The sequence below is a fragment of the Psammomys obesus genome, unplaced genomic scaffold, assembly GCF_907164565.1.
Source record: "Psammomys obesus unplaced genomic scaffold, mPsaObe1.curated_primary_1811, whole genome shotgun sequence".
In the NCBI taxonomy this organism is placed as follows: Eukaryota; Metazoa; Chordata; class Mammalia; order Rodentia; family Muridae; genus Psammomys; species Psammomys obesus.
The window spans coordinates 7,942,032-7,964,319 of NW_026596051.1; the positions used below are offsets into that span (position 1 = coordinate 7,942,032).

The following is a 22,288-nucleotide window of genomic DNA, read 5'->3' on the forward strand; positions in this document are numbered from 1 at the left end:
CATGTTATTGACTCTTATGGAAGAGCTTAATACCTAGCCAGTGTTCACTTTTCCCCTGCTGAAACTTTGTGGTGCTGAGTTTTTTTTTGTGGTGCTTCTGAAGCAGAGGAGGGAAGCCCCTCCCATCTCGTTTCGAAGGTGGGCTTCTCATGCATTGCTGCCAGGTTCTCGGAAGTTCCTGGAGAGGTGCCAGTGTTCATGGCATTCATCTTGTTCATGGTCCACCACCCAGCAGCTGAGAAGGGAGAGGAGAAGGACACATCTCTCTCTGCCAGCTGTTTTTAGGTAGCTAAGGATCTACTTAGAGCTAAGGTTGGATCACTTGGCAGGAGGACTCTCAGAAACAAAACAGAATGAAAGCATAGAAGGAGAACAGAGCTATAGGAAAAACATAATTTTGTCATTGCTGGTAGAAATCCCCCCCCCCAATGTAATACTAGTATAAGGAGCCAGTGGTAATGTCTGTTTCTTGGGGAAAATGGTATCTCTGAAAACTATTATATATGACAAGGGTTGAGATGAAGCTATGAAGGTCACTTGCCATGGCTGTGGTCATGTGAGTACCACTGACCGCATTCTCTTTACTGAAGGCTGGCCTTGCTCCCAGGCCTTAAACGGAGAAGGAAGACATTTCAAGTATAGCTGATAGCAGGTAAGCAGGTAAGCAAGACTGCCATTGATGTCCTGAGGTAGAAGCAGTTCATAATTTATGGAGGAAAGTCTCTGGGAAAAGAAATGTTTTACAACTAAAATAGTGGAAAAGGTAAGGGCTTCTGATGTCTACTGATGGCCTATATCTGAACAGTTTTAAGTGTGACACACACTCCACATATCTATATGTGCATACACTCACTCCTACAGTCCTCCATCTTCTCTTGCAAGTATCATTCCACTTGTTGACACTATTAGAAGCACATAGCCTAGCAGCTGGGCTCCTGTGATGGAGGCCAGCTGGCTCTTCCTCCTTGCTGTCTGTTGAAGCTGGAGTGGCCCTATGAATAGCCAGGCTGTTGCCATTTATAACCGCTATTCAGGCATAGAAGAGTATGTACACGGCTTATTAAAAAGAACAGTGAAGGCCTCCATGTTTTTCCCTTTGGCCCCTTGCCCACTACCACCTCTCCCCTAGCCCATATTAGGCTATGACAGAATAGGAGGCCATCTCCTCCAGGATGGCCATAGAAACTGCCCTGTGTTTTGGGACTGGAATGTTTATTCCTCATCTCACTGTCTTCCAAGTAAACTCTCTGAAATAGGCACAATTATTAGTATTACTGTCCACGTTTGCATACAAATGAAACTGGGCTTCCTAGGCTTTTCAGCACATACTGAGCCAGGACAAGTTGACTTGAAAATGTCAACTTCTAACTCAATCTGAGTTGGTGTGGTTTAATAATCCAACTATCAAAAATGTTGATGAAGACAGTGAAGGTAACCTCAGCCTCCTTCAGTTGTACCAGATGGCAAGAAGGCAGTCTTGGAACTACTCTCCACCACTTTCCTCTAATGGGTTACTGCAGCTTGAAAATCTCTCCAGGCAATGCAGTGATAACTGGTGTGGCTCAGGTGATTGTTCACACTTTCCTAGGATTTTTTTTTTTTTGAGACAGGATCCGATTGTGTATCCCAGCTGCCTTTGAACTTGTGATTCCACCTGAGCCTCTTCAGCACTGGAATTGTAGGCATGCACTACCACACCTAGCTCATAATACTATTTTAACCATGGTTCTAAGAATAGAGTCTCTTGGGAATATTTTTATAAAATATACAAGTCCAGTCTTAGAACTGAAAGGGAGTTTACTGGTCCTGTTTTCCAGGTGAAGAAACGGCCCATACAATGAAGTGTTAGCTCACATTATTTAGTTTGCCACACTGTTAGATTCATGCCACAACATGATTTTTTTTTCCTATGTGAAGGATGAGGTGAACTTTTTGTGTTCCACAGTGAGGAGCCCAACCATCCTCTCTACTATGAAAGGCAAGCTGGTTTGAATTACAGAGAGAAGGCACTCTTTGACAAAAGCCCTGTGATTTGGCCTCTGTGCTCTTTTATATATTAACCTCATTCAAAGACAAAATAGATTTTATATCAGTTCCTTTCTGTTGCTTTGATAATATACCCTAACAAAAACAGTTTATGAGAGAAAGGGTTATTTGGTTTACAGTTCAAAGGGGTACAGTCCATCACAGCAGGGAAGCCATGGCAGCAGGAACAGGAGTCTGCCTGACAATTGTGTAGCGGACAGAGAGGGGCAAAGAAGGAAATGGTACTAGCTTTTGAACCTCAAAGCCTGCCTCCAATGACTCCTCCATCAAGGCTTCAATATTCTAAAGGTTCCGTGACCTTCCCAATCACAGCCGTGAGTGAAGGAACAAGCCTAGGGATAGGATGGGATGGCTCATATTCAAACCACAGCAAACCTTAAGGGAGTATCACCTTGAACCATCATTACCTTGAACTTTGGCATGCTCCGTCTCTTACCTGCCCTCTGAAGAACAATCATACCATACCTGTCCAGGTAAGCTCTGGGCCAACCTCATCCCGCCTCTGAGTTCTTGGCCATAAGCCACCATTTGCCCTTGGCCGTCTGCCCTCTACAGGGACTTAGAGATGAGGAAGAGCCACTACCAAGGATTATATCACACTAACCCTGAGGCCTTTTCCCGGTCAGCCAGGACAGTGAGAGCCCTTTCCAAGTTTTGAGATTATTGTTGAGCAAGTTCAAGGAAGGGGTGCATGCCTTCCTTCTGCTCAACTAGGGGCAGAGTGTAGGCATGCCCTGTGCCTGCTGTGTGTTTGGGGCTCTGACTTCAGTGTAGACGTTAACAGAGGTACAGAGCCAAGAGAAAACATACAAAGCTTGGAACTAAAGGATCTAGGTTCGTTTTGGTGGCAGTACCTTTATGGTGATTCCTAGTTTAGACAAGGTGGTTGGAGCTCTGAGATGCTTAGGGATTATCCCTAAAGCTAGAAGAGCAGAATGCCCAGTTTTGTCTTTCCACATTTGAGCTCTGCACTTGTTAACATACCACAATGTCTTTTTATTAACTAGTGCCTTGTCCTTTTTATTTGAGGTCTGTGAGTGTCTATGTAGCTGGGTGCTTCTTTACTTCCAAAGGACTGAGCCTCAGTGTGACCTTTTAGCCTGGTTCTTTGACGGTCCCTGGAACTCATGTAGTAATTTTTGGTGACAGAGGAGAGGAAAGTGATAGGGGAAAATACTCAAGAGAGTAAAACCTGGAATTTTCCCCCTTTTCCAAAACTTTAAGTCATGAGGCCAGAATCTCGAGGTCAGACTCAAAATGTTGTTTGCTTGTGTGTTTATTCAGTTTAGAAATACATTGTTTTCCAATTATATTCATGCCTCTATTTGTGCCTTGACTGATAGTCTTGTATACTTTAAAGACTTTAGATGGCAGTCTTATTGCTTAGATATTTACAGGATAGGAGAGGTTACACAGGTATTTCCAGTTTCCTGCCTGAAGTTACTGTAGAGCTCACAGTAGATTAAGGTGCTGCTTGCTGATAGTGCTAACAAATTAGCCTTATATAATTAAAGGTGGAAGTTCTGGTGTCCTTTCAGGTGTCTTTTCACAAGGGAAGTGACCTGTTAAAGTTGGGGAATGCAGGAGGTGGTAGAGAGAAAATAAAAATCATAGCAACGGTGGAATGAAGGTGTTCAAACTAGTAGAGGAGAAGTAGTAATGGAGTTCATTGGAGGTTATGGTGGAAGCTGTGGAGGTAGAAGTGGAAGAGATTGAAATGATGCAGAGGAACGTTAGAAATGGCAGGAGGAAATGCGGAAGAGATGGATGTGGAAGAATGTTGAAGGTGGAATAAGTAGAGGGGACACTGGAAGAGGAAAAGTTGGTCAGACAGTGGATGGAGAAGTGATAGTGGAGGTCATGGAGGGGAGGTTATGGTTAGGATGCTGGTAGTAGAGAAAGTGGAGTGAGTGGTGATGGAGGTTGTATAGAACAGGTGGCAGTGAAGACGGGAGTGTAGCAATGGTTGTGGTGAAAGCAGCAGCTGGCATTGCCATTGCTTTTATGGGTATGATCACACTAAATCTCCATAACAACCCTTGAGGCTATAGAGTCTTCCCCAAGGTCATGTAGCTGCTCGTCTACAGAAATTCTAGAGCTGGTGTCCTTCACCTTAAGGCCAAGTTGCCTCCTTGATGTGGGAATACCGGATCCAAAACCGGGAATAAAACTGACTTGGCAAAGACATTTTATTTTGGGAAAACCATTTGTCAAGATTGACAGGCTGTGGACGAGGTTTCCTTGGAGGGTGATGGAAATATTCTAAAATTAGAACACAGTGAGGGTGGTACGCTCTGTCTTGATACCAGCACTCGCTGGATTGTCCACGCACAGCATGAGAAGTGTGTGCTGGGTAACATCTCAGCATAGGTGTTTTAGAACATGAAACATTGACAAACTCTACCAGGAGTAACTGAATCTGATGTCTGTGTGTCTCACATAGCAGAACGGTTGCTAAAGTTAAGCAACTGAAAATTGCTTTTGCTGTTGTGTCTAAAATAGCCTCCTTTGGAGGTAGTTACATTGAAGAAATACTGAATGTGGAGTACTAGGGCTCTCTGTGCCTTTTAAGAAGTTACAGTAATTAACTTAGGAGAAAGATTTAAGTGAAAACTCAAGCATATACATATGCGCATGTGTTTATACACACACATATACCTTATCACGTGTATTCATGTTATACATACATGCTTATACTTAGTATATGTGAAGCAAATTTTTTGACGTCTGTTCAGAAATGGTCTAAACATTTTTTTCTTATGTTAGACTCAGCAACTTATATAAATGGAGTTAGGAGCAAGAAGTATGTGATGCCATTACAGATAAAAAGTCTTGCCCTCGCTCCTTGATAGAGGCAGCTAGCATGCTGAGCTTTTCTTCTCTCCTTTGGGCTTTTGGAAACCATTCTGTCCTGGGCTTTATGCCGGGTTGACCTAAGTCTTTACTCTTCCTTCCTTTGCCTTTACATAGTTATAAAGAATGTGGCATCAAAACATGCAGGGCCATGTGGAACAAAAGCATGGCTCCAGCTCATTTGTGGTAAGTATTATAGCCACTGAGGCAACTGATTTTGTACATCTTACTAGAAGAGAAATTCAAGCACCAGGATTGCAGCTTTCACCAAATTGCCTGATACTGTAGGGGAAATAGTTACAGTAAAACATCTTCTGTTGCTTACACTCGTGGATTATTGCACTGGACACCTGGACAAAGTCCCTTTGTTCCCCCCTCTGCTTTTATGCTGGTGGCCTGCCAAGCAGTATGTTTTCCAGAAAATGTTTAAATGGGAATGGATGTGAACATGGAAATCAGAAATTGCAAAGAAGCTCCACTGTTTTTACATTAATTTTTTAAATAAAAATAAGTCATGAATGTTTGTAGGTTCCGTTAATAGCCTATATACAGAAGGAAGGTAATGGGGCTCTGACACTTGAAGGGAGTTAATGAAAAATTAGGGTGTCTTTCTACCTATCAGAATGCAGATAACAAAGCAGTAGATAGGCTTGTACATAGTTGTCACCTGGCAACAGCCTTATATGTTAGATTTTTCAGTTTGAATCTTCTTATAACTATATTTAGAGTAACACAATGAAACCGTGTAGCATCTTCAGAAGAATCAACTGGTGGTGACTCCAGCATGGTGCACCAGCCATCTCAGCTGATTTCCCCAAGTGGGCAGATGGTCAGATGTCTTGGGTGTAAACCAAGACACTGTGGAGGGATGACAGCTAGTGGATAGGTGGTCAGCACACAGCAAGCACTGCCCTTTCCTCTGGATTGGACACCCTACGTCCACCTCTACTACTTGCCCTCCTTCCCCAAGCCACTTCTGCAAGCTTTGAAACACTTGTGCTCTTGATCGGTAGAATGGAAGAATTAAACTGCCTTTTCACCAGGCTAGGGTCTCAGTAGTGTGCTGGGGGCAGAAGAAAGAGAGTTGCTTGGAGTAGCTGGGAACTCTTAGGAGGCCAGCAGGTGAGTCCCAGCCTTAGGCCAGCAAGAACTCCAAAGTGGCCTTCACACAGCACACTGATACATGACTTATGAAACATGAGACAACCAAGTCTCCTCCCAGCCCTTGTCCCTCTCTGGCTTACCTTGGCCCATTGGTCATCATTTCTTGAAGCTACAGGTCCAGGGATCTGATGATGCAGACCAGGCAGTCTTCTTCTCCTAATACAGAGACAGAATGGAATTGACCATCTCAACTGTCTCTCTTCACCAGTTTCAGGGTTTCTACCCTTTAGTGTAGTGTCCCAGATTGGGCCACCACCCAAGAGAGGGCGGGCTTTTCACAAAGGCATGTTTCTACTCTGATCTGCTTGGCAGGTCAGACTTGGACCTTAGCAAGCATTTCCAGAAACCACATGTATCTGAGAAGGTCCAGCATTAACTAAGAAAGTAGTACCTGGTGGGGCTTCAGGTAAAGAGCTTTTGAAACACATTCACAACCCTCCCATCTTTTTCTGGAGGCAGACAGCATAGTAATTAAGAACCATAGCCTAAAAAGTAGTTGCTGTTTGCCTGTCCTTCAAAGAAGAGTCCCAGCTTTCCCCTCAAGCCCCTGGGGCCTCCTGCTTAGGCAGACTGTGCCCACAAGGCCACCCTCTCCCTCCCCTGCCCAGTTCTATCTTTGTGGAGGCCAGGAGGCTAGGAAGCAGACACACAGATAAACAGAAACTAACCTGAAGAGGAAACCTTTAGTCTGGCCTTGCTGTTCATTCCCTCGCTCCTGGCAGCATGACATTGTTTGCCTCAGAATGGCGGGGAGACATTTGCTCTTGACCTTCTGGGTGTCAATGCCACAGTAAGTAGGTAACTTTACTCCTCTACCTTCGGGGGTTGATTTCATCTTGTTAAATGCCATAATTTTTAATACACAGGTTGACTTCCTATTGGAAAAACCTGAAATCTGAACTAAAATTTAAAACTTTAGGGGAAAAAAATGAGACCATAATTAGAAAATCTTTTTGACCCTGCATTACAATTAGTAAAAGTACGACATAAGTTTACTGTGAGAAAAAGGTATGTATGAAACATAACTGAATTCATGTTTAGACTTGAATTGTATCTGTAAGATCTAGCTATTGATCTATCTGTTCACATATGCTCCCATATTTATGTATGTATATGTGTGTGTATGTATATCAGATAAAGTAGATAATATGTATGTAATTAAAATAGATAATATATGTAATATATATTATATACATTTATATGTCACATAAAATAGATAACACCCAACAAAGCTATAGATAAGCTACAAATTTAGGGTTAAGTGCTATATAACATTTGGTTGCATACTTATACCAAATAATTTTTTGCCTGAAACACAGATTTAACTGGGCATGTTATGTTTTTATTTCTAAATCTACTTTAGACTATTTGCATTAGTTGCATTTGCAAATTACTTGTCTTTTAAGTAAGTATGTCCATGTAACCCAGTGTGCTTGTGACTTCTCAGGGAAAATGGCGCTGAATACACGAATGAGTCTTAGACTTAAGTGTTCACAGTACATACCCAGATGGTATCAAGTAGGGCCATGTCTATGGGGAGGGCAATATATTTCAGCACAACTGTAGGAGATCTGGGCCACTAGGACCCAGTACCTTACACTCTGCAAATGATGGGTTTGTATATTTTGGTACACACTTCCCAATGTCCATGTGAACTGCTTCCAAGCTAGTGGTCTGATAGTAATATTTCCATTAGTGATACTACTCATTCAAGGGCTATTTCCGATGAGACCTTTTAATATTTCAAGCAGACCTTAAAGTCATGTCATGGATACATTTTGAGAAATGTATTCATCATAGAGTGTAGTCCTACAAAGCTAATCGATTGAAGTCCGTGCATTCCCGGGTTGTATGGTCTAGCCACTGTCAGACATGCAGCCTGTACTGAATAAAGCTATGTGCTCTGACTTTTCTAAACCTGTATTAAATCTTTCCTGGCTCAGAAATTTGCTTGGAAGAAAATGACTAAGATGTTCATGTAAAAGAAGCGAGAAAGGAAATACTCTGCTGATGATAAAACCTGTTGGCTGGCTTTGTGAGCGGAAAATGCAGGGTGTCAGCCCAAGAGCAGACAGATGTGTGGAACTGATGAGTAGGGAGCTAAGAAGGAAGGGTGTGTGTGTGTGTGTGTGTGTGAGAGAGAGAGAGAGAGAGAGAGAGAGAGAGAGAGTGTGTGTGTGTGTGTGTGAAGGTTTTAATGTGTACACAACAACCTAGAACAGGCAAAAGGAAGGAAGGGCTGGGTGACAATGCTCTAGTTCACAAAGTATTTGTTGATCTTAGGTTCATGTTAAGGGTTTGCTCTTCTGAATCGCACTTATGAAAGAGTTCAGACCTAGGGAAAGATGATTAAGTCTTTGAGGGCCTGCCCTTGAGGGGAGGGTTTCTATATCTCTGGCTCTCTCCACTTTATTGAAAGGCTTGACCATGTGATTAGTAGATCACCATGGACTCCCTATCATTGCTACCTGGCATCCCTCTATGTGCCCAGAAGCAAAATGTGGACCAGACCTGTAAAACTAAGTCAGATTGAACCTTTTCTCATAATAAGTTTTTTATCACCAACTATTTGTTATAGTAACAGAAAAGTGACTAATACAAATTGGTTAGGTGACATTTATGATATCTCTCCCTTCCTACGGATCACCAAAACAAATGTTGATTAAATGAAAAAATAGTACATCAAATCAGAAAGAAAATTAAAATAAAATTCAAATGGATTTTTAAAAAGTTTTCTTCTCAATAGAAGGAAAAAGTTTTTAACATGAGAATGGTTAGTCAACTTGACTGCATTGACTGCAATATTTAAGAATCAAGACTTTACTACTATCTGAAGTCAGACAAGGTAATCAACACATTTGCTCCGAGGTTAAAAAAGCTCCGAGTGCAGTAGGCCAGGATCCTGCTGGGCACCCTCATTTGTAGACCAGCCCACCTAGTTGGTACCTTTAAGTTCAGTAACTTTTAGCCATCAGCAAGTTGACTACAGTCCAATAACTAGCACCCATCCCTTATCTTCTAAACAGCCAGACTTTGATTCATTCACAAACTCTTTGGATTGGAAAGCTCCTGTGGCCACGGGGACTAGGGAGGTCTAGTTGACCTAAGAATACTCTGAAAGAAAGAATATGGGAAACTAATAAACTCCTAAAAAAAAATTCAGCCTTTAAGGTCTACATATGAAAACCACCATTTAGCCTCTATAATTAGGAAGAAAGTAATTTCCAGAAACTGGTCACTATCCTGGCTGCTTGCTGTGTTACAAAATCGTCATTTCCTCTTCTGTTTGAGGCAGATTGAGTGAAGGAAAGCTTCATACAAGCCTGTAAATTCCAGCTACCACCGGGGAGGCTGAGGTGGTTGAGGGGCCAATTCAAAGCCTGTGTCTGAGCAAACAGAGTTTGACATATATCTATAGTTTTGAAAAGAAGTATGCCCAACCCTCTGGTCTTTCTTTCTGCTTCCAGGGGTCATAAGTAAATAATGAGAAATGAGGACATCCTTATATGCCAAGAGGTATTTGTTTGATCATTATTCATGTTACCCAAGAATTTAAAACTACTAGAATTATTCTACTAGAGTACCTGTGAATAGACAAAAATGATACATTTTATGATAAAGACTTTTCAGTCATAGCCAGGCACAATGGTGCACATCTGTAATCCCAGCACTCAGGGAGGCAGAGGCAGGCAGATCATTGTGAGTTCCAGGACAGCCAAGGCTACACAGAGAAGGCCTGTCTCAAAAAACAAATAAACAAAAAAGACTTTTAATCATGTTGGTTGAGGGTGGTTGCAGGATAGAACACTGACACCTATGGAAAACCAGTGTATCTTTCCGGGCCATTTATGTGATTGGGTAAGAAAGACTGAGTAAGAGGTATTTAGCCAGGTTGCCCATGTCCTACTGTATGGACAGCCCCAGTAAACTGGAGATGGTGATTGACCTCCTCGTGTCACCCATGTCCCCTCTGTGAAACTGCACCCCAATCAGCAAGGGTACGAACTCAGGCATACCATGCTTACTTTTGAGATACGCAACTGAGTTTTGCTCAATAAATTTAATACCAAACCTCTTATTTAAACCATGAGTTCAGCTCCAGTTCAGCAAAAAACTACATATAAGCAAAGATCAAAGAGTAACTTAGAGATATTTAAGAAAACCAGGCCAGTATGACTTCTCTGTTTTTCATCACTTTTCCTGTTCATATTGTTGGAATTGCTACTTTGCTATAAGCAACTGTGGTCAACAGACCTTGCAGTAGTCCATTTTCTCTTGTGAGTCACAAAATGATGCCAGCTGGATAAATTATAATTTATAAATTATAATGACTTTTGTGCATTCTCATAGTCTATAGATTGTATACTGAAGCATTTTTCCCTAAGAATTTCAGTTTAGTTGGTTGGGTCCATAGGGACATAATCAAAAGCATAGAAGGCCAACTGTATGTTCTAAAATATCCTTGACACTAACAGATTAAGACTCTCATGCTATAGCAGTTTGGCATGCTGGAAGCAATGAATCAGTACAAGGTTGCTGTTAATCAATTGTAGATGATCATTCCCCAATCTACGACTCTTCTGCTTAAATTTTTGACATTACGATTGTGTAAAAGCAATGTGCTTGCAGCACAGACATTTTGAATTTTAAACTTGGATCATTTCCTGGACTAATGCTGTGTAGTATGATGCTGTCTTGGTATGTTGGGCAGTAGGTATGAGCAACAGTTCCTGCTGAGCCTCAATGTTCAAGAGAAACACAGTACTCTGGCATGCGCCATGTCTCAAGCACAATGTGGAGTTGGTTGGATATGCTTGATGCTCTTTTCACCTCAGCTATTGTGCGTTGATGACGAATTTACTGGGATATGCTCCCACTGCAAGTGAAAGTGAATCTGTGCTCTGCTTGTGACTATATATTTAATAAGTAGACTTTCAATGAACATTCTGTGCTTTTGGCACAGTTCAAAACTTTTCTAATTACAGAAGTAGTACATGTGTTTTCAAAATGTTCACAGATTTTACAGATTTATAAGAGGTTGTTGACATATGACTACCAAGAGTTAATCACTGCTCTTTTTTCTAAGCATACGGATATAAAGCGGCATATTTCTACCCATATTTTAACGTTTCTTTCACTGGCTTGAGGTGTTTCTATGAAAATGCTTTTCTAGAATTTTGTATCTGTTATTTTAATTCTTGCCTAAAACTTCGTCCTCCCTCAGCATACCAGTAAACTTCTCATCCTTTGCAAGGAGCTCTTTATGACCCCTCTCTGGCACTTTCTGACCCAGGAAGGCCAAGATTGGTTACTAGCAGTTCTAGAAAGTTCCATGGGTGCCTCACCGTGTTGATTATTGACATTCATTGCCTGAGCAGAGCCATTGACAGTTATTCTTTTTAAATTACTACTATTTGGGGAAATCTAAAACAAAAACAAGAGGAACTGCCTTAAATTCCTTTGACAACAGATTACAATTTGCCATAATTGGTTTTCCTTCCACAGCATATTTTCAACTGTCACTTAAAAACTATTTTAAAAATTAATAATAAAAATAAATTGAAAGGAAAGAAGGAACTGGTGATAGGTGCAATGCCTCCTCTCACTCTGTTGTCTTTTTTTTTTTTTCTTCCTTTTTTTTTAGGACAAAGTGGGGCAGTCATCGTCTAAGTCGCAAAACCTAGCAAGGACTGGGTTTTCATCACAATCAAGAAGCCAACCAGGTAAGACCTGACTCTTTGTAACTTGAGAACTTTGTGTTGGTATCTATACCCATGAGGTTCCAGGATCTCCTGTAGATAGAAAGCTATGAAGGTGCCTGAGTCTTTAGTATAAAATATATTAAAATGTGGAACCAACGTTCATCTCCCATGCACCATACATCACTGTCAGAATGCTTACCGTTCCTGATACAATATGACACTGCTGAAACACTTGTCATGCTGTGTTGTTTAGAGGAGCAATGACACAGAAAAATAATGTACATATGTTTAATATGGGGGAAATTTTTTCCCCAGTATTTTTTATTTGTGCATGGTTGAACCTATAAATGTGAATCCTGGGGATACAGAAATCCAACTGTGTTTTTTAAAATGTTCTTGACATTAATAGAGTAAAAACCTACCATCTCCTTTTTCTCTTAAGGCCAATAAGCTCTAACATACATAGAATTACATATTTCCTTTCAATAAGCAAACTTCAGTGAATCAAAGGTTAAATTTTGTTTTATGTGAGTTACCTGGGATTCACCTCTCACTGAATTCTACATAAAGGCAACTGGCCATTTCCTGTTGAGGTTTCTCCAAGAGAAAGCTTCTCTTACCTTTTAAGGGTCCTTCCGCCCCAGGAACTGCTGAATTCTTTGTTGAGTAACATCACAGCAGGATCCTTTGCATTTGAACTTTATTTTTTTTTTTTCAGTTATGCTAGCTTTGTATGTATGTACTCTAGGCATCTCTTGTCCCTTTTCTCATTCCTTCTATACTGTTAAATTTCTGAAGGGGTTATTGTGGGGGAGAGGAAATGTATATAGATGTATATGAAAGTAATTTGGTAAGTTAGATCTAATAAATGGAAACTGATCAAGAATGAAGACCAGATCCTGATGTGAAAATAGAGAAAATGCACATGGCCCGTTATTGAGGTACTGGTAAGTCTAAGTCTTAAGAAATCATGTGGTTTTGAGCTTGTAAGACTTAAAGCATTCATATTTTTTAAATTGTCTAATGAAAAAGAGGATAACGTTTAGCAAAAAATAAACACTGAGGTGTATTATGTAATCAAATAAGTATTTTCTCAAGCATTAGGCAGCTCATTAAAAGAGCCATCATTGTTTCTGACAAACTCAGGCTCATACTTCGGAAAATTTTCAAATGACATAAACATATATTTGATATAAGATATAAAGAAATATAAACGAAAGAGTACCTGTTTGTTAGGACTGGTTGGAACTTTAACTAAGAACACCATACCACTTAACAAATGATATTATTGAAGTTGAAATATTCCAGGTTTTTGTGTTAATGTTCCCTTAGGAATCTATGCTTAACCCTTTTATCAGAAAATTAGTAATCAAACTGAAAGAATTCTTAAAAGCTTATCCTTTATCCTTTGTGTTTACATTCTACTCTCAACTCTTCCATAGAGAGTGGATAGACTTGGCTTCCTGTAAGCTCTTCTTGTTTTTTATGAAATGTTTGGCAGCCAGTAGAAGCTAGGACCCTGATGTTTCACAGCACCTGAAACAGGGCTCACGATTTCATATTGAATTAACTGTTTATTGCCCTCAGAGAGTTTTAACCTTTAGGCACACCTGTAACATTAGCTACCATTAATTCGCCTCTTCACATAGCATGTAAAGTCGGAAACACCAAAGACAGGCATGGTTATACAGCCACAGAACCAAAAATCACCAATAGAGATTAGTCCAAAGCAATGAAACCAAGGAATATGTGAGGGAAGAAATAGATTCTCTAAGATACTATGAGACTGATAACCAACTTGGGCACAAAAATGTCAGATAATCTGATTTACTTTCAAAGCACTGAGGGAAAGGTAACTGTCCGTCTAGAATTTTATACCAACGTAGTCTTTCTAGTAGAGGCACAGTGAAACTTTTTCAAGTAATTCTTCAGGAAACAAGTTACTAGCAAGGTATGTTGAAAGAATGATTCAGAGCTGAACTATAGCTCGGTGGTAGAACTCTTGCTTAGAAGGCACATGTCCTGGGTTTGATTTCTAGTATTTAAAAAAAGTTATCAAAAGTGGTGCCTCAGGAAGGGGAAATAGGAGCACAGAGGAGAACACTACAAGCAGGAAATAATGCAGTGGAGAGAAGCTAGCATGGTGTTCTGAGTGCAGTGTCATGCACCTGACTGAAACAGAGTGAAAACCATATACTCAGATATTGGGGGTCCCTGACTTGTAAAAAGGTAAACTAAAATACTAAATGCAGCTAGAAGTTGACTGTATTTACCAAAAACAAAAAACAAAAAAACAAAAAAAAACATATCTATAGTTACTAAGTTTGCATAAAAAATATGAGAATCTACATTTTTTAATAATATCATATAGAAAAAGAAGAAAAAATAAGGCATGAAAGAAAAAATGACAGAACATACAAGATAGTAGGGTAATTCTAGGTGCATCCATTACAGTATTTACCAACTCATATTCAACATTCACCTTAAGCCATAAACCTACCAGACACTCTAGATTCTTCTCAAAACCTGTGTAACTTTTTGAAGAGTTGACCATATATGGAAAGTTGCAGTGAATTTTAAGCAATCCATTTCACACAAGCCTCGTTCTTTGACCTAGTGTGATTAGATCAAATGTCAAAACAAAACACATAAGCATGTTTGTAGGATCTTTAAAACACACCCTTATTTCACTCATGACCTACACAGGGGATCATGCTGGAAATGCCAGTCATTTAGAACAAAATGGTCATGACTATATGGCAACTAGAAAGTGTGTCCTACTGCTTAAGTGGTGTGGAGAACTTAACGTCTGGATCCCAAAAAGAAGAATCACTGAAGCTAAAAGCATGTATATTGAATAAGTCTGAGCAGTTTTAAAGAAAGTAATTATAAAAGTTAAAATAGGAACTCATTGAAATAAAAATATATCAATAAACAATAATGAAACCAAAGCTAGTCTTTTGTGTTAATAAATAATAGTCTAACAGTACACAGACTTCTATGAAAGCAAACCATGTTAGTAGCAAGTTAGTGTTCTAAAAAGGAGAAAATCTTGAGCTGTGAATGGTGAAATAGAGAGAATAGATAGTGTTACAACAGTCTAATAGCATGTCTGCTCTTGAAATAGAAAATCGTTGTGTATATGTGGTACTGAGGATTGAACCCTAAAGCCTCAGACATACTAAGCAAGTGCTCTACCACTGAGCTGAAACCCAACTCTAGATATAGAAAAGTCTTAAATAACTCTGGAGGAAATAAAGGCAGTCAACAAGACTCTTCCTTCGACAATACCTAGGAAGTTTTACAGATGATTATTACAAAATTTTGAAGGAATAAATAATGTTTTTGCAGAGGGTTTCGGAGAAAGAGAAGCACAAGAGTGCTTCTACTGAAAGCATGTCTCCAAGAAGCCTGTTTCACGTGTTAACATTTTTTAAAGTCTAACTAACTCACTAATTACTCAAATTATCTAGTTTAGTCTTTAAAAATATTACACCTAAGTTGGAGTTAACTATGCAAAGATGGTTATCAACATAAGCTAGGGATATAAAGGATTCTTATCAGAAAGGAAGTATATGATTCATTCAAGGCTGGTAGAGGCAGAACCAAAGCAGACATCTCCTAGAAATGGACATGCCATATGAAACTAAGTACTGTAGAGAGAAGCTGTGGCAGAAAGGAAATGCCTGCACATGGCTGACCATACGTGGAGCTGGTGAGAGAGGATGAACCCATTGCACATTCTGTCCTGTAGTCAAGTTGAGGCCAATTAAATAACCAAAAGTGAAAACAAAACAAAAAAAGAAAGTCTTTACTGTATTTGAAGAACAAAAATAATGAAAAGAATCGAGAGGTTTCATGCTAAGACCGAATTCTTTACTAAGACATTGCATAACCCTACAGAAAAAAAAAAAATGGTAAGTTTACATATAAAAATACATTTTGGTATAAATAAAGGACATGAAACACTAAAATAGGACTTTAGCCAGAGGGGGAGGTGGGATTGGGCAATGCATGTAACATATATAATATTATTGTCTTTTGTTTTTTTAAAAAAAAAAAAACTATAAATCTTGTAAATAAAAAAAAAAAACATGTCAAATAGAAAAGGTAGCAAAGAGCCTAACAATTTGCAGAAACATCAAGTATGCTGTCTTCCTTCTGATTCTGGACACTCATTTCACATGAAAACTAAGGAAACCAACTGAGTGGAAATCAAGGAAGCCGATGCTGTGAGGGAGGTTTCGGGGAACACAAGGGCACAGTCCCTCTTTCAAGTGTGTCCAAGTGCAATGTTCATCTTCCCTCTTGGCACACACACAGCACTTGGGAGTCTGTGGTGAGCAGGCCTGGAGTGTGCAGTACAAAGGCCACTCCCTTCCTGGGAGAGAGTGGATCAGTTTGTCTCCAGGCAGGCATGATGCCCCACAGGAACCTTCAGGGTGCCTTCCCAGTGCTTTCCCTTCCCCAAACCAACATCCTCTTCTCCTCCCATCCCACACCCAGAACCAAATTCACTGTCTGAGGTTCTTGGAATATTCAGCTAAATAGGACCAAGATACTATGTTGTTCCTTTGTGCTTCCTTAATTTCCTATATAGACTTTGGGATTGCAATATGTGGGACCCAGAGTTGCCAATTCCTTACAAGGGACCTAATGTATAGAATAAAAGATTAGCTCTGCCTTTCCTTGACCTCTTACTTCTCTCTGGCAAAGAGGATTTGCCGTTCCTGTTTGATTATCTCATTCCTAACATAAGCTGCTTATTTTTATGTGGCAGTTGCTAAAAACACTCCATGTATTTCTTAGCAGCACCAACAGGAAGGGCCACACTTTCCTTATGGCTCATTTTTCTAATACTTAAAAACTACTCTCAACAATTTCTAAGAAATACTTCTTCATTATGGAAAAACATAAACAACTAAATTTATCATTTTAACCATCTTAAGTGTTTAATTCAGTGGTGTTCATTTAATTTACAGTGTTGTACAGTCATCATCATTATCTATTTCCAAAACTTCCTTAGCACTCCAACAGAAACTCTGAGCCAATTAACCAGTATATCCTCTTGTAACCCCCTAGTCCATGTGCTATCTTTCTGAATTTTGAGGTTTGTCCTTGTTAGCCTGTATTATTGCCTCATATCTTCTATGACTAAATAATATTCTGCTGTGCTGACTTCCATTTGCCTCTGGGTAGACATTTAATTGATTTACTTCCACCTTTGGCTCGAGTGATTTTAAGTCTTGTGGGCAGATACTTAAGAGTGGAATTACCAGAATTTTCCTCACTTCTAATGCCTGACACCTTTGTTAGAATCAGGATGTTAAAAGTAGAAGAATCATTTCTAGTTCTTTTCCCACAAAATCTCTGGTATCTACATTCCTTCTGCATTACAGAAAGTGAAATAGTTCTTGCTATACCAGATAATGATATTTGTACATCATGATGATTGTTCTGTGGCATCAGATAGCATGAGGAATTGTAAACTGTTAGATTTGACATTTCTTGGCTCTGCCTTCTACTTGTGTGTTTATATGACTTCTCTGTTCTAAAAATAGGTTCTAGAAACTAGTGAGAACTTGTGATTCATGTTTTAGTTCATCAAACCCATCTCACCATCCTATGAGGTAGAATCATTACTAGGGCCATATTTATAGGAGGAAACAGGCCACAGGTAGGAACAATGTCCAGATCCCACCCTTTATGAGTGCTGAAATTAGACTTGAACCTGGACTGGTGGACTCCAACCTCTGAGCCTTTTGTCCCTCTGTTCTTTCTGGCCTCCATGTTGGAACTTGGTCCTTATCTAAGTCCACCACTGTTTTCCTTCATTTTTGATTCTTGGGATATTTCTGTGGCTCACACTGAGGTTTTGACCATGGGCTTGGGAACAACTGAGAAGATGCCCACCCTGCTGTCACCTCTGCACGGTGAACACTGGCTTCCCATTAAGTGTGCTTCTTCCCTCCTTCCTGCTTTGAAGATCATTTATCTTCGTGAGGAAGATAGGAACAAAAAGGCATTGAGGAGTTAGCATTCTCTGTCTTTGGCTAGTGTCAAGCAAGCAGCCGACCTCTTCCTCCTGGTTCTTATTTGGAGCAGAACTGAAAAAGCCATTGTCATCCTTTGCCATTTTTCAAGTCCCAGCTATTCTAGGCCTTGCTTTGCTGATGCTCTGCCAGCTCATGCCACTCTTTTGTGTGATCCCTTGGAGCAGATAATTGGGCTCCATTAATGTTTCATGTCTCCTTTAGCTGTCAGGATACTAGAAGTTCAGTAGAGGGCTTTAGCCCAGCAACTCTTTGTGTTCTCCTGTCAGGTTTACTTTTCATTCTGCTTGCTTGCTAAACAGTTCTGTGACTTCTATTCATTCATCCCTTCTTCCATCACTATAGAGAGTCTGTTGCTTCCCAAGACCATGTGAAGTGTGGGGAAGGGGACTATTCTGAAGGAATGCAACAGTGAGCCTCACACTGTTCTAACTTATCAATCATATGATATGGATCATTTTGTCCAATAAAGTCCCTTTCAAATGGTTCAGGGAACAATTTAAAAATAATTCTTTCATTTAATTACAGTCAATAATGAAAGAATATCTTGAGGTTTCTCCTAGGTAGAAAATAAGAGCATGTGCTCTCCAAAACTCCAATATTATTTTTATTATGTTATTCTCAGATCTTAACAAAAGCAAGAAAGAAAAAATCCAAAAACATAACTAACCAGTATTAATACCCTCTCTCTGTTCAAGCATAGAAGATAATTTGGGGATGGGTTGTTTTTCCTATAAAAATTCTGTCTGAAAGTCAGGACTTAGCTAGAGATGTTCAAAAAGAATGAAAAGCCTTCTGTTGTTCGGTTTTGCTGCCTTCAGAAACCCTCCAGGAGGGCTTCAAGATCACTTCTGTTGACGTGGCTAATGTTTGCTCCACTGTGAACCTTTCCTCTAAGACACTGATGCATGCTGGTCTACAGCGAGTTTTTATAAAGACTTCAGTGGAGTTAAGTACTGTTTGAAGATATCACTAATCAGTCAGTGTTAGAGCCCAGCATCTACTGATGACTTCATTCTCTACTTTACCACTTAGCATGTGCATGGCTGTTCAATCAGACCTCTTTGATCTAGACTCAGTTTTAATTTTTGACTCTGGAAGTCTTTGATATAATAGTTTTACAAGATGAAGTTAGCACAGAGGTCCTTAATTCATCTATCTTTTTGGCTATATTTTCAATAGTACACTTTCATGTCAAATAACTGAACCTCTTTTGCATAACTCACAGTTTCTGTTAAGGTGGCTTGTGTAGTCAATGGGAACTCTCTGCACCCTGGCTACTAATGGAAGGAGAGCTTGGCAACTCTGTCTAGATATTTGACTTGCTCAAAGACCGTAGCTGGGTTAATGGAGAATTCATTGTCTTATTTACTCAATTACCATTTAGTACCTACCGAGTGCCAGACTGTTAGATAATGATATAAAAATGAGAGAACTTCGTTCCAGCCTTCTAGAAATTCAAGTTTAGGGACAAAGGGAGACACGTAAATAGAAAACTGAAATCCAAAAGAACTAAACAAAGTTATTAACAGGTAAGGAGGTAATATGTCCAACTTTTGACTTAGGGTAGTATATTAGTTACTTTTTATTATAAAGTAGTGTAACCTAGAACTGCTTGCAGCCCACTTTATTTTGGCTTATGGTTCCAGAAGTTAGTCCATAATGGGGGTTGGGAGAGCCTAGCGTGGCTCATCCAGAGCAGAAAGCTGGCTGATCAAATTTCCATGAAAACACAGGAGGCAGAAAGATGATATTTCAACCACACATAGGAGGCACAGAGTGAGCTGGAAGTGGGGTGAGGCTATAAACCCCCAAAGCCCACCCCCAGTGATGAAATTCCTCTATTAAGGCTGCACCTCCTACAGGTTCTATACCCTCCCCAAACAGTGTAAGCATTTGGGACCAAGTCTTCAAATACTCAAGCTTGTGGGGACATTTCTCATTCAGACAACCGTTAGGTTATTCATCAGTCCCCATTGGGGTAATTGAGTGACTTGGCCTGGTTTCTGAACCTGAAAAACAAAAAAAATATAGAAAAATGACTGCTTGACTGGTTTAGTAGGAATATTAGAAATCACTGGAAAAATTTAGCCTGACCTGTGACATGTGCAACATAGGGCATGGTACTAAGAAAATGACAACCTGCTTTTGTCCCTCTTATTACTAACTCCAACCCTCCAGAGAAGAGCAGAAGTAGAAAAGTGAAATGTTTTTCCCATGTGCATCTAGCTTACGGAGTCTGCATGGAAATTGCTCTATCAGGATACATGTCTGTCACACTCTGGCTGTAGGGGAGATGGGTCCTTGCTCCTGAGTCATTACTTTTCATAACATTAAAAAACCATTATGAAAAGAACAAGCATTTACTTAGCAACTGTCATAATCCCTTTAGACTGCTATAACCCAGTTCCACTGCTTGAGTAACATATAAATAATAAAAATATATTGCACTCACCTCCACAGGTTAGACTGCAAGTCCAATATGGAGGCCTATGAGGTGCAGTGCCTTCCTTACTGCTGCCTTTGGGCTGTGTTCCCAGTGGGTAGGAGGAGCAACTGTACCTAATCTTATTTCTGACACATAGACCTCCTGACCTAGTCACTTACCAGAGGTCCCACCCACCAATACCATGGAAGTTGGCTCCAGTACCAGGAGTTTCAAGACTTGGAAATATTCAGATTTTAGCAGGAACTCAGTTCTACTATTCCCTGAGCCCAGCCCTGGATACCTCCAGAACTCCAAGAACATGTTTTCACCCACAGAACCCCAAGAAGTCCTCTGTGGTGGGAGATGGCTCTAGATGTTCTACTCTACCGAGTCCTGGTCTGAGCCTGCTGTCCTAGAGAAGCTGCAGTCTAGTCTCTGTCTTAGAAGTCAGCTTCTGTCTCTGGGCTTTTTGGTTCTGGGTTCTCTTGAGATGGCTTTCTGCCTCTGGTGCCTTAACACTGAGGCTCTTCTGAGAGCCGAGTGCCCTTTCTACGACTGCCTTGCCTGTAAACAGAGGTGGCGTCAACTTCTCTCTCTTAAGCACTGAGCAGACCCATGCTGGGAGGAGTGCTGGCCTCTGGAGTGTGTTTATACACTAGGAACTTCACTCTGCCAATAATCCCTTCATCTGAGGACACAAGGTGCCCCTAAGCCAAGCCGGAGCCAAGAACCATCCCTTCTTGAGCTGACCCCTTTCAGTTGGGATCCCATGCTGACATTCCTACAGGTCGCACTACGCCCTGTTAGGTGCCACTTAAACTGCAATAGGTTTTAACTTCACAGAAGGAATTACTTTTCCAGAAGTTGTAAAAGAAAGTTTCATATCCTTCTTTGCTACTTTATATTTAGCATCATAACCCTTTTTCAGTGCTTGTTGCATAAGTCTTCATTATGTTTGGTGGCAGAGGGTTTTTTTTGTTTTGTTTTTGTTTTTTTACTGACATAAATATTACACATATTTATAGATACCGTGTGCTGTTTAGCTCATGTATACATTATATGATGTTCAAGTCAGGCTAAACATATCCTTCTCAAATAATTGCCCTTTGTGGTAAACACTGAAAAATGTGGAATGCTTTATGAATAGTGCAGCAGCAGGGAATCTGCCTGTTTTACTAACATCTATATCCCAGTTCCTTAAATGATGTTGGATAGGTAGTTTGTACTCAATTAAATATATGTTGAATGAGGCAGTGTTGGATAAGTGAATAGATTTTGAATTTATGGAGTTAAGTTCTTGAGTATAGAGTGTTTCTGTTTAGTATGATGATAAAGATTCCTCAGTGTCTCATTTGGTTTTAAAACATTGACTCTTTGAAAGTTCAGTACCCGCTAGTGACAGACTTTTGGATCATAACCTTGATTTTCCTTTTTCGAGTCCAGTGTTCTTAGACTAATATTTTTAGGGTTGATGGAAAATGGGAACCTTCTAAAGTGACAAGTTATTTATATAGTTTCTTGTACTCAGGCTTCTGCCTGATTTATGATGTAATAGAAAAAGTAGGAATTGAAATTAGAAAGTTGAAAAGAAACAGATTAAATTGCTAAGGAAGACTCAAGAAAGATACAGTTTATTTTTTGTCCTTTTTGAATGTTATTTTGTAGATTATGCACACATACAAGATATCTTCTAAAAGTCAAAATAGAAATTGCATGGCTGAGTCTGTGCTTTTAAAACGTAATTTGCAACTTGGGTCTTTGGTTCTCATTTGGCAGACTGAACCATTTTGGTAGTGGAAAATTACTTTTCTGTGTTATATGGTTCTTTGGTACAGAATCCAAGTCACCTTAAAAACCTGGGAAGAGACTGAGTAATGTCCAGGTGCTTCCTTGCATATTGTGGGAGTATACCATAAAATACAAGGAAGGATACTTGACACACATTGCTATGGGACAGTCATTTAACATTAGGTGCCAGTTCTTTAGTTTTAATGAATGGAATCATTGAGTAAAATAAGTAGCTTTCCTTATTTTTTTTAATG

At 39.9% G+C, this 22,288-nt stretch overlaps 1 protein-coding gene across 3 annotated transcripts in view; it reads left to right on the forward strand.

Annotated features, from left to right (window-relative positions):
* Positions 1-22,288, forward strand: part of Grb10 (growth factor receptor bound protein 10) — a 110,723-nt gene that overhangs the window by 35,092 nt on the left and 53,343 nt on the right. For all 3 annotated transcript variants that reach the window (XM_055623908.1, XM_055623906.1, XM_055623907.1), the window contains exon 2: positions 11,708-11,786. In XM_055623908.1, coding sequence (XP_055479883.1) covers positions 11,708-11,786 — 79 coding nt within the window. The remainder of the gene's footprint in view (positions 1-11,707; positions 11,787-22,288) is intronic.